The following is a 12621-nucleotide window of genomic DNA, read 5'->3' on the forward strand; positions in this document are numbered from 1 at the left end:
TTACGCTATTCCGCTGCATGAGTTCGCACCCTAAGGACCCGGGCACATAAAAAAACTTAAGCAATAAGACTTAAGACGTAAGCGAATTGACCAATCACGGTCGAACAGTAAGGCAACCATATTGAAACGTAAGCTACGCTGAAAATTCCGTATGGTTGAAATTCTTAAGTCTTAAGTCTTACTGCTTAAGTTTTTCTATGTGCCACGGCCCTTACTGCTTAAGTTTTTTTATGTGCCACGGCCCTAAGTAATGTCTTAAGATGCTAATACGGCTCTGTGATTGGTTTAAGACATCTTAAGGCCGATATTACATTTGTCGTACGATAAACTTTTTAAGCATATTGATTGGCTGCAAAATAGAAACTTTCTTGAGTCTCTAGAAATTAGCTAACCAATGCGCTTAAAAAGTTTGTCGTACGACAAATGTAATATTAGCCTTAGCCCTTAATAAAGATAATAGCCAAAAAAGTTCGTTGCCGCGCGCAGGCGGGAACGAACGTGTTCGGACACGTTACGCGTGTGTCCTTTGGATCATATTTTTGAGTTTTATCTTCCCCTTCTAAAGAGGAATCCTTTCTAATTGTTCACTTAATCCTTCTCATCTGGCCGTGTGGTGGGTAATTAATTTGTGCCAATCAAACAAAGAAGAAGAAGATAATAGCTAGGTTGTGATAGCCGGTCGTAACGGTGTGTTTTTTTAGTATAATATATTTTTTTGGAGAGATAGATGTGTATGCGTGTGTGTGTGTATTGTAATTTTAGTAATTATGATATAACGGATTGTTTATCATAAGTTTTGAATAAAATTTCATATTTTTAACATAACTGTATCATATGGGTGTGAATTATATTGCAGTTTTTAAAATATTTACTCTACTGGAGAATAAATTTGAAGAAGCCTGCAATCTTCGGGTTGGAAAACATTTAAATCTTAATTTTTCTTGCAATGATGTTGCCTGAAACCTCAATGATGGTAACTTAACAATTTACTTCAATTATCATATATATTTAGAAAGAAATAGATGTTTGAATTTTTTCTGGTTTATGTCACAATCTTACTTATATATATTTAATTTAGTTGATCTTCTCTCAATATAATACTATGTGTTAAATACATTAAAAAATTCTATATTCATGTATACTATATTAGATTGCCTTTTAGGTTGCAATATTATTTTATTTTATAGATCATATACTGGCGACAGCAGCAACAAATGGTGCAGTGGTTGTTTGGAATTTAAATAAACAATGGCTACCGCGTCGCCTTTTGCCGCGCGGCAAGCATTTCCGCGTCCTGTGTGCAGAGCCATAAGGCCAGTATTCATAGTCCGTTCTTAAGCGGGGAGCACACACTTTTGCATAAGCGCATAATCATAAGCATAAGGAAATTGATTGGTCCATTTTCTTATGCATAAGGAAATGGACCAATCAATTTTCTTATTCTTATGATTATGTGCTTATGCAAAAGTGTGTGCTCCTTGCTTTATATTCAAGATCGATGACACAAAGCTCTATCTATATATAATATATCCATGGTTTCCGCTCGGGCAGGTTAGGCTAGTAGTTTCCGTCTCGAATGTTTCTTTTTGCTTGCGACTTGGAATCATGGCGGTGGGTAAGAATAAGGGTCTGTCGAAAGGTGGCAAAAAGGGAGTGAAAAAGAAGATGTGAGTGAAACATATTACACTTGAAATTTAGCTAATTATTTTATATACGCGAAAAACTTTTCACCGAGTTATCGTTTTGCGTGATTCCTTTGGTTATGTCGGATACTCGGGCGGGCTCACGCCTCACGCCAGCAGTATGTACTGTTAATATGACGATTATATTGTATATTATTTATTTCGGACTATATCAATATATATGACTATATAAAACATGCATTCTAAATATTTTTTAAATACTGTTAACGTGCATTTTTGTGTGAAAGTATCGTTATCTTAAGACATTTGATGCACACGTAATCCGTTATTATATGCGTGTTCTATAAAACTTTAACCTAATCCACTTTTAAGGGTCGTCTACAATGGCAGTAAGTGGTGCAGAGCGAAGAATTGATTCTAAGAGCGAATGGGAATTGCCCAGTTTGTTTCTCCCAGTCTTTACATCAAAAACAGTGTACCCTACTTCTATAGCTTTGTTATTGCCATTGTAGACAGCTCTTTAGTTTTGCCATTTTATTTAATTTATGCGAGATAATCTGTACAGACGTGAAACACTATCACAGAAAATAAAAAAAATTTTCATTGTATTATATGTTGCATGTGTGTATATATTTTCTCACATAGTGCTATTATTTCAGCGTTGATCCTTTTACTCGCAAAGACTGGTACGATGTCAAGGCACCGTCTATGTTTGCCAATCGGCAGGTCGGGAAAACTCTTGTCAACAGGACTCAGGGGACAAGTAATATTTTTTTTTCTTGTCCTAAAATATTGTCTAATTAGTATAAGCTATAAAGTTCTTACTATATGAATTATTTGTTTCTTTTAGTTACATATTCTTTGTTCCTGATTTTTCTTTTATTTTGCTTTTATATATATATATTATATATTAAAACTCAATATAATATTATAAAATATTTTTATTTAATTTGACAGAGATTGCTTCTGAGGGATTAAAGTTTCGAGTGTTTGAAGTGTCCTTGGCTGATTTACAAAGTGATCAGGATGCAGAGAGATCGTTTCGAAAATTTAGATTGATCGCCGAGGATGTCCAAGGTCGTAATGTATTGACCAATTTTCATGGAATGGACTTGACAACCGATAAGCTTCGATCAATGGTGAAAAAATGGCAGACTCTGATTGAGGCTAATGTAGATGTGAAAACTACAGATGGCTATCTGCTCCGAGTTTTCTGCATTGGTTTCACAAACAAAGATCAGCTGAGCACGAGAAAGACGTGTTATGCTCAACACGCACAGGTTTGTGCTGAATTGTTTTTCATGCATTATATGCAATCCTATTGTCCATCTCAATTTTTATATGTAGTTGTGAATGGCAGAAGGCATTGCGTATATTAACGCAGTTGCTTACCACACTACTTTCATTAATTCCAAGTAAGTAGTGAAATAGAAACGTGCCACATGATTTTTTAATATGTTTTATAAATAAATTCTTTACTAACATATATGTATAAATGTTTTGTTCAAAGAATTTTTCTAATTTTATGAGATATTTGAAATATTTATATGCATAAAGTATTATTATTTAAAGTTTAAAATTTTACTTCCAATTGATTTAAATCAGTGGAAATGCTGAATTAGATTCGTTTTAATGATAATATACTTATTTAACACTTATTTTTAGTTGCGCGTTTTGTCAATATAACTTTTTTTGTTTTAATTTCATATTTTATATAATGATATGGTTTAATTTAGGTTAAGAAAATCAGACAAAAGATGGTTGAAACTATTACGGAAGATGTTACTAAGACCGATTTAAAAGGCGTGGTTAGTAAGTTACTTCCGGATGCTACGGCTAAAGATATCGAGAAAGCCTCGCAGGGCATTTATCCTTTGCACGACGTTTACATTCGTAAGGTTCGTAGCAATATCTATGAATAAATGATTATATTATTTAATGCTTTTCCACAAAAATAATTAATTTTTTCGTTATGGCAATGTTCAGTCGAAAAGCGCTTACGGATATGAAGACTAGTAGTATGTATTAATGATTAATCAAAATAATTGCCGACAAAAGTTTTTATGAAATTATGAAATATCTATAAGAATGTTTTTATAACTGATTTATAATTGTAAGCTAGTAACACTACATCAATTAAGTCAAAAATGTTGATGGGCATATTCTACAATCATTAATGCGAGCGCTAAGCAGATGACTATAGTCACTCTTGGTAATGAAAGCAGCGCTGCCATCTAGTCACTTAAGTTACTTTTTGTTACTTTTTTTTTTGACAAGTCACTAGAAAGTCACTATTGCCCAAAATGGGTCTATAATCTTTTTTGTTTTTTCTTGATCTGACATGAAATTTGTAAAACATAAGAGTTCTATTCATATTTTTGCTGTCTCATCTGATAAAAATTGTTATTTGCTCACATATTTAATAAAATGCACTATTTATTTCATCATTATATTTTATTATTTTTTATTAATTTGTTATATGGTAGGCTATTCAGTTTTCTTTTTCTTTTTTTCTTTTTTTCTCTCCCCTAAATGGCCTTAATTACTCTGAAAATTTGATGCACAGTGTCATTTTTGATTGCTATTTTAATATCTAAAGGTTATTTTTTGTCACTTTTTCTATCAAAAAGCTGTCAGTATTTCACTTTTCTCAGTCCGATGACTGCATGGCAGTGCTGTGAAAGGATTAATGATGCATGATTACTATTATTAAACATTAATAAGTTATAATTTTATCAGGTGAAAGTATTGAAGAAACCGCGCTTTGAACTCAGCAAGTTGTTGGAGTTGCATGGAGATGGAGGTGGTAACAAGAGTGAGGAAGCTGGTGATAGCGGTTCCAAGGTTGATAGACCGGAAGGCTACGAACCACCCGTACAAGAATCTGTGTAAAGATGAGTGTATAATCTTTCATAAAAATAAAAGACACATTTGATATGGTGTAAATAATGTTTTTATTTACTTTTTACTTTGTTCATATCTAATGAACACAATTATAGTATGCGTACACTACGAGATATAATTATATATTTAATCATTTCATTGATGTTAAATGATAGTTTAATTCGATCAATATAATAGATATAATCTTTGCATGCAATCGATGAAGAAAATGTTTTTGACTTGATTAAACTATAAAACATTACTTCATTATCGCTTTTGAAACATATGCTGCACTATCTGTGAGCAATGTTCTAAAACTTTCACTCCAGGATGCCAGCACATATATAAGGAGCAGAAAGAAAAAGATTTTCGTAAATACATCCACCCAATACATACTGTGACAAAAGAAAAAGAAAAACGTTAAATTTTTTACGTAAAAAAAAATTTTTTTTTGCGCGATTTCAAACTTACATTCTCAAATGTCGACGAGCGGCCGGTAGAGTGTCTGGAGTTTCATTCAATATGTAAACCCTTGCAGCTCGAATGCAAGCTTCGAAGTACTCGTCTTTGTCCATGTCATCGCCGTGCAATTGATATTTGTTATATTCTACGCTATTCATTTTTCTCCTCGCATCGAGAACACTTGAATTATCAAAGTCCCATTGTCTATTGGCATAATATTCGAAAACTTCGAAACCTTTGTTTATACGGCGATGGATACGGCACATACTGCATATAAACAAAATGAACAAGCGTATTATAAGCATTTTTTGTATTTTTGCACTTTTGATCTGACATGTGTCAGTGATAACTCACATTGGTTTATGGCCTGCCAAAAAGAGAAGTGAGTCAATAAAATAGGCCGGAATCATGTGAAAAAGTAAGACACAAATATTATGCAAAAGTCGCGATTTCTTCATACTACCACCTGGATACCACAAGATTCCGTTTAGAGGTACTCGTTGCGTTATTTTTCGCCCGCGTTCTATTATTTCCGTCCAAGGAACCTGTAGATCAAAATACAAAAAAAAAAAAATCAAAGATCTCGTTTCAACATCGTCTGAGGATGCATATACCATAAAGCGTCATACAGCGATCTATATACCTTGAACTCGCTACTACTTGTAAGATTATAAACTCGTTTCTCATGTTCCTTGAAATAAATAAAATTGCACGTGCAAAGAAGAATAGCATTGACGGCGATATCAGCGGGAAGATAATCAGCGTAACCGTTTTCATTGCAGTACATCGTTCTGATTACTCCCTTCCCAGCACCGATTAAGAGACCAGTCGGTCCATTAATATTGTCCGTCCAACCGGGAAGCGGATCCTTCCAGATAGGAATAACTACGCTTGGCCTGATGGTCGATAAATCGTCAATAAATCGAAATTATTTAATGTATGTGTGTGTGTGTGTGTGTGTGTGTGTGTGTTTGTGTGTGTGCTCGTTCTAATATATCTACACAAATTTCTAAATCTCAAGACTTTTGTCGATAGGTACCTCAAAATTATCGATGGGATATGCGGCATAGATTCTTCGATGAGACCTTCCGATAAGGCTTTCGTAAAGGCATATGTATTAGGTAGCTTTCCCAAGATCTTGTCTGTCATAGCCTCAACTACATCATCATCCATCCATTCGACGCATTTGATTACTTTATGAGGATCCGCTGGCGGAGGATACGTTTTCTCATACAAAACCTACCAAGATCGGTTGTTCTAATTTATTGTTTTTTGAACAGTTTTTGTGTGCGTGCATATAACAGGATATTTCGTAACTGATGGAAACGGGAAAAAGGTGATTCCATATGAAAAAAAGAAATTGAAAATATAGAATAAAGTTTTTTCACACGAAAAAAAATTATTTGCGAATCATGCTTATTTGGCGAAATAGATTACCATATCGATAAATAATTAAAAAAAAATTATGTTCTGCTCTTTGAGTAACTCGTTTATCGGGATATCGATGGTTAGGATACCGATTCTAGTAATTAGCGGCAGAAATGTTATCGCCACATGCAAGAATCATGCCCTTGTACTCTTGATTGTTGTATGTAATGATAGAAACTCTAAGAGTTCTTATCGATAAGGATAAATTAGCAAGATTGATAAAAAAAAATTCTACTAAATATAAATACAAACATGTGCAGAGATAGTTAAGTGCACGAATATACCTGACGAATATTCTAAGTTATTCTTTTTTCGAAAGCAAAGTTTCCTGAAAAAACAGTGTGAAAAAATTTTATTTTATATTTTCAATTTGTTTTTTTTTTATCATCTAGAACACGTTATATATATGGGTATGCCAGGAGGAAAGGTCAATATTCTTGGAGATAATGATATCGGTCATTTTAAGCAAAAAAGTTCATATAAACGAGTGCAAACTATTTCAAACGGTTTCCGAAATAGAGCTGTTTGAATGTATAGTTGCAAAATTACTGATAAGAAAGAGATACTACATACTGTTTCTAATTTATTGTTCAAGAGTGACATATTTATTATTTATTATTTTTTATTTATTTTTTTAATTTTTAATTAATTTTTAATTTTTATTTATTTATTTATTTATTTTTTATTAATTTTTTTTATTTTTTACAAGGTATCTTCATATAGTGTTTGTCATACGCATGTTCGTGGCACACCGAGACGTGCAGCAACTCTTCGCGTGCTAGTAGTATGGCTACGCTGTACCATTTCAAGAATGTTTTCCTGTTCCTCCACATTTTGTTCACGTCCTTGTTCAGATGAAATATGAGCACTGGGAAGCGTACTTTTACGCAATGTATTGAAAACCTTGGAAAACATTACGATCCGGAATTCTGCGCGTAGAAAAGCATCGACAGTATTCTTCAATAGCAGCAGTGGCACTATCACAAAAGCCGTGAATATACAACATATCTGCATATTCGATATTTGTGAAGATGTGCGGCATTTTTAACAACATTTCTACAATATCATTATCAATAGTCACAACAGTCAACTGACGCTTCAGGCATAGTGAGTTAAATTGTCTCGGAAACCACTCGGAATAGGACATTCGTTCATATAAACATTTTTGCTTAAAATGACCGATACCATCATCTCCCAGAATATTGACCTTTCCTTCTGGGACACTCTATATATACATATTTATTATGCATGCATTTATAAAGAGGGAGGGGGAAGCAATGAAAGAAAGAGAAATTAGATACATACTTTTTCTTCGAGATGGCAATAGGCCGTGCTGATATGAACAAACAGAAGTAAATTCTTCATTTCTTTAGCCAGTTCTATCATCTGCTTTGTGCCACGTGTATTTAGCAGTACGGCTGTTTTCAACAATTCGTCAAATCTGCAAAATGGAAAACTTCGCGTACACACCCAGAAGAGAAACCCGTATGTTCACGGATTAAATAATGAAATTGTGAGAGATATTTATAAGTAATGATTCATATAAATTGTCAATAATGTATAAAATTATTAATGGACATTGATATTAAATGATGCGAGAAGGAACAATTTGACTATTTCTGAAACTGAGAATTAGAGGAACGAAATTTCTGAAGAGACTCGCAATATCATATATCATTTTCATATCTTATCGAAGATATATTGATAAATATTAAGAGCATTGAATTTCAGCGAGCAATGATACATCTTTTTCTCGTCTTCATTACCTGACGGTAGCTGCTCCGTGATACACGATTTCGACATTCTCGCGGAGCATTTTTCTATCCTCCGGGGATAATCCAAGTCCTAGCTGTGATACGTCTCCGCTGACGACCGTTATTACTTTTTCGATCGCTGGCAATCCCCTTTCTGCCTTGACTTCTTCGAAAAGCTGTAATTTAAATTCAAGATAAGTCGTTTAATATTTATTGATCGTATGAGAATAATGAGAATGTCGTCTCGTAACATAAAATTTAAAAAAATGTATAATTACGCGCGTTCGCTTCGAAGAAACTATGAAAAACGAGTAGAGAATAAACATCACTATTATATTATTATGATTCATTAGTGTAGATGGGTTAATCTTTGATCTTATTTTCATTGAAATCAGTTGTGACAATATAATGAGATTTTTCCATTTTTCTCGAGTGATAACGTAGAGTCTGAAGTAGAGTCTGAAGTAGAGTTTCTATGAGAGAATCTCGTGTCTCGATATTATTTATAATATATTCGTTCAAATCACTGTTATATAATTTCTTTTTTGCAATGTGATTCCCAAAGTTTCAAATAATAGAGAAATTGATATTTCACACAAGCAAAAGTATCTTTCATAAAATACACAACTCTTGTGCTGGACAACACTTTTGTGCTGGATTATCGATACACACGTATGTGTGTGTGTGTATGTGTGTGTGTGTGTGTGTGTGTGTGTGTGTGTGTGTGTGTGTGTGTGTGTGTGTGTGTGTGTGTGTGTGTGTGTGTGTGTGTGTGTGTGTGTGTGTGTGTGTGTGTGTGTGTGTGTGTGTGTGTGTGTGTGTGTGTGTGTGTGTGTGTGTGTGTGTGTGTGTGTGTGTGTGTGTGTGTGTGTGTGTGTGTGTGTGTGTGTGTGTGTGTGTGTGTGTGTGTGTGTGTGTGTGTGTGTGTGTGTGTGTGTGTGTGTGTGTGTGTGTGTGTGTGTGTGTGTGTGTGTGTGTGTGTGTGTGTGTGTGTGTGTGTGTGTGTGTGTGTGTGTGTGTGTGTGTGTGTGTGTGTGTGTGTGTGTGTGTGTGTGTGTGTGTGTGTGTGTGTGTGTGTGTGTGTGTGTGTGTGTGTGTGTGTGTGTGTGTGTGTGTGTGTGTGTGTGTGTGTGTGTGTGTGTGTGTGTGTGTGTGTGTGTGTGTGTGTGTGTGTGTGTGTGTGTGTGTGTGTGTGTGTGTGTGTGTGTGTGTGTGTGTGTGTGTGTGTGTGTGTGTGTGTGTGTGTGTGTGTGTGTGTGTGTGTGTGTGTGTGTGTGTGTGTGTGTGTGTGTGTGTGTGTGTGTGTGTGTGTGTGTGTGTGTGTGTGTGTGTGTGTGTGTGTGTGTGTGTGTGTGTGTGTGTGTGTGTGTGTGTGTGTGTGTGTGTGTGTGTGTGTGTGTGTGTGTGTGTGTGTGTGTGTGTGTGTGTGTGTGTGTGTGTGTGTGTGTGTGTGTGTGTGTGTGTGTGTGTGTGTGTGTGTGTGTGTGTGTGTGTGTGTGTGTGTGTGTGTGTGTGTGTGTGTGTGTGTGTGTGTGTGTGTGTGTGTGTGTGTGTGCACGCGCGCGTGTATGTAGGGTGTATATATACATACATACATATATATATATATATATAAGATACTACATACTGTTTCTAATTTATTGTTCAAGAGTGACATATTTATTATTTATTATTTTTTATTTATTTTTTTAATTTTTAATTAATTTTTAATTTTTATTTATTTATTTATTTATTTTTTATTAATTTTTTTTATTTTTTACAAGGTATCTTCATATAGTGTTTGTCATACGCATGTTCGTGGCACACCGAGACGTGCAGCAACTCTTCGCGTGCTAGTAGTATGGCTACGCTGTACCATTTCAAGAATGTTTTCCTGTTCCTCCACATTTTGTTCACGTCCTTGTTCAGATGAAATATGAGCACTGGGAAGCGTACTTTTACGCAATGTATTGAAAACCTTGGAAAACATTACGATCCGGAATTCTGCGCGTAGAAAAGCATCGACAGTATTCTTCAATAGCAGCAGTGGCACTATCACAAAAGCCGTGAATATACAACATATCTGCATATTCGATATTTGTGAAGATGTGCGGCATTTTTAACAACATTTCTACAATATCATTATCAATAGTCACAACAGTCAACTGACGCTTCAGGCATAGTGAGTTAAATTGTCTCGGAAACCACTCGGAATAGGACATTCGTTCATATAAACATTTTTGCTTAAAATGACCGATACCATCATCTCCCAGAATATTGACCTTTCCTTCTGGGACACTCTATATATACATATTTATTATGCATGCATTTATAAAGAGGGAGGGGGAAGCAATGAAAGAAAGAGAAATTAGATACATACTTTTTCTTCGAGATGGCAATAGGCCGTGCTGATATGAACAAACAGAAGTAAATTCTTCATTTCTTTAGCCAGTTCTATCATCTGCTTTGTGCCACGTGTATTTAGCAGTACGGCTGTTTTCAACAATTCGTCAAATCTGCAAAATGGAAAACTTCGCGTACACACCCAGAAGAGAAACCCGTATGTTCACGGATTAAATAATGAAATTGTGAGAGATATTTATAAGTAATGATTCATATAAATTGTCAATAATGTATAAAATTATTAATGGACATTGATATTAAATGATGCGAGAAGGAACAATTTGACTATTTCTGAAACTGAGAATTAGAGGAACGAAATTTCTGAAGAGACTCGCAATATCATATATCATTTTCATATCTTATCGAAGATATATTGATAAATATTAAGAGCATTGAATTTCAGCGAGCAATGATACATCTTTTTCTCGTCTTCATTACCTGACGGTAGCTGCTCCGTGATACACGATTTCGACATTCTCGCGGAGCATTTTTCTATCCTCCGGGGATAATCCAAGTCCTAGCTGTGATACGTCTCCGCTGACGACCGTTATTACTTTTTCGATCGCTGGCAATCCCCTTTCTGCCTTGACTTCTTCGAAAAGCTGTAATTTAAATTCAAGATAAGTCGTTTAATATTTATTGATCGTATGAGAATAATGAGAATGTCGTCTCGTAACATAAAATTTAAAAAAATGTATAATCACGCGCGTTCGCTTCGAAGAAACTATGAAAAACGAGTAGAGAATAAACATCACTATTATATTATTATGATTCATTAGTGTAGATGGGTTAATCTTTGATCTTATTTTCATTGAAATCAGTTGTGACAATATAATGAGATTTTTCCATTTTTCTCGAGTGATAACGTAGAGTCTGAAGTAGAGTCTGAAGTAGAGTTTCTATGAGAGAATCTCGTGTCTCGATATTATTTATAATATATTCGTTCAAATCACTGTTATATAATTTCTTTTTTGCAATGTGATTCCCAAATGATATCGGTCATTTTAAGCAAAAAAGTTCATATAAACGAGTGCAAACTATTTCAAACGGTTTCCGAAATAGAGCTGTTTGAATGTATAGTTGCAAAATTACTGATAAGAAAGAGATACTACATACTGTTTCTAATTTATTGTTCAAGAGTGACATATTTATTATTTATTATTTTTTATTTATTTTTTTAATTTTTAATTAATTTTTAATTTTTATTTATTTATTTATTTATTTTTTATTAAAAAGTTTCAAATAATAGAGAAATTGATATTTCACACAAGCAAAAGTATCTTTCATAAAATACACAACTCTTGTGCTGGACAACACTTTTGTGCTGGATTATCGATACACACACGTATGTGTGTGTGTGTGTGTGTGTGTGTGTGTGTGTTTGTGTGTGTGTGTGTGTGTGTGTGTGTGTGTGTGTGTGTGTGTGTGTGTGTGTGTGTGTGTGTGTGTGTGTGTGTGTGTGTGTGTGTGTGTGTGTGTGTGTGTGTGTGTGTGTGTGTGTGTGTGTGTGTGTGTGTGTGTGTGTGTGTGTGTGTGTGTGTGTGTGTGTGTGTGTGTGTGTGTGTGTGTGTGTGTGTGTGTGTGTGTGTGTGTGTGTGTGTGTGTGTGTGTGTGTGTGTGTGTGTGTGTGTGTGTGTGTGTGTGTGTGTGTGTGTGTGTGTGTGTGTGTGTGTGTGTGTGTGTGTGTGTGTGTGTGTGTGTGTGTGTGTGTGTGTGTGTGTGTGTGTGTGTGTGTGTGTGTGTGTGTGTGTGTGTGTGTGTGTGTGTGTGTGTGTGTGTGTGTGTGTGTGTGTGTGTGTGTGTGTGTGTGTGTGTGTGTGTGTGTGTGTGTGTGTGTGTGTGTGTGTGTGTGTGTGTGTGTGTGTGTGTGTGTGTGTGTGTGTGTGTGTGTGTGTGTGTGTGTGTGTGTGTGTGTGTGTGTGTGTGTGTGTGTGTGTGTGTGTGTGTGTGTGTGTGTGTGTGTGTGTGTGTGTGTGTGTGTGTGTGTGTGTGTGTGTGTGTGTGTGTGTGTGTGTGTGTGTGCACACGCGCGCGTGTGTGTAGGGTGTATATATACATACATATATATA

General features: G+C 35.2%; 2 protein-coding genes and 1 long non-coding RNA gene across 4 annotated transcripts in view; 2 read left to right on the forward strand and 1 right to left on the reverse strand.

The window, feature by feature from the left end:
• Nucleotides 1–440: 440 nt before the first annotated feature.
• LOC115245631 lies at nucleotides 441–1250 on the forward strand. Its single transcript, XR_003885570.1, has 3 exons — nucleotides 441–687; nucleotides 857–973; nucleotides 1188–1250. It is a non-coding gene; the product is annotated as an uncharacterized LOC115245631 (long non-coding RNA).
• Nucleotides 1251–1513: 263 nt separating this feature from the next.
• Nucleotides 1514–4589, forward strand: LOC115245630 (40S ribosomal protein S3a). Of its 2 annotated transcripts, XM_029824038.1 has the most exons (6): nucleotides 1514–1667; nucleotides 2303–2406; nucleotides 2601–2923; nucleotides 3380–3541; nucleotides 3630–3661; nucleotides 4383–4584. In XM_029824038.1, the coding sequence occupies exons 1-5, from the start codon at nucleotides 1606–1608 to the stop codon at nucleotides 3657–3659; spliced, it is 681 nt and encodes a 226-aa protein (XP_029679898.1). In that variant the 5' UTR covers nucleotides 1514–1605; the 3' UTR covers nucleotides 3660–3661; nucleotides 4383–4584. The 2 variants fall into 2 exon arrangements, with proteins under 2 accessions (XP_029679898.1, XP_029679897.1); XM_029824037.1 differs by lacking the exon at nucleotides 3630–3661 and having other exon boundaries at nucleotides 1515–1667; nucleotides 4383–4589.
• Nucleotides 4581–12621, reverse strand: part of LOC115245629 (putative fatty acyl-CoA reductase CG5065) — a 19286-nt gene continuing 11245 nt past the window's right edge. Inside the window, exons 2-8 of the mRNA XM_029824036.1 lie at nucleotides 10991–11154; nucleotides 10530–10665; nucleotides 6028–6227; nucleotides 5632–5884; nucleotides 5343–5533; nucleotides 4998–5255; nucleotides 4581–4921 (exon numbers count right to left, since the gene is read on the reverse strand). Coding sequence (XP_029679896.1) covers nucleotides 4786–4921; nucleotides 4998–5255; nucleotides 5343–5533; nucleotides 5632–5884; nucleotides 6028–6227; nucleotides 10530–10665; nucleotides 10991–11154 — 1338 coding nt within the window. The 3' untranslated portion in view covers nucleotides 4581–4785. The remainder of the gene's footprint in view (nucleotides 4922–4997; nucleotides 5256–5342; nucleotides 5534–5631; nucleotides 5885–6027; nucleotides 6228–10529; nucleotides 10666–10990; nucleotides 11155–12621) is intronic.

This window comes from Formica exsecta, unplaced genomic scaffold (genome assembly GCF_003651465.1).
Source record: "Formica exsecta isolate Colony F162 unplaced genomic scaffold, ASM365146v1 scaffold1226, whole genome shotgun sequence".
Taxonomy (NCBI): Eukaryota; Metazoa; Arthropoda; class Insecta; order Hymenoptera; family Formicidae; genus Formica; species Formica exsecta.

Excerpts from the sequence above, each read along its gene's own strand:
- LOC115245630 (XM_029824037.1), top strand. The coding sequence starts at position 1,606 with ATGGCGGTGGGTAAGAATAAGGGTCTGTCGAAAGGTGGCAAAAAGGGA. Across the intron at positions 1,668-2,302 it reads AAGGGAGTGAAAAAGAAGAT|CGTTGATCCTTTTACTCGCA; the intron begins GTGAGTGAAACA and ends CTATTATTTCAG. Across the intron at positions 3,542-4,382 it reads ACGACGTTTACATTCGTAAG|GTGAAAGTATTGAAGAAACC; the intron begins GTTCGTAGCAAT and ends TAATTTTATCAG.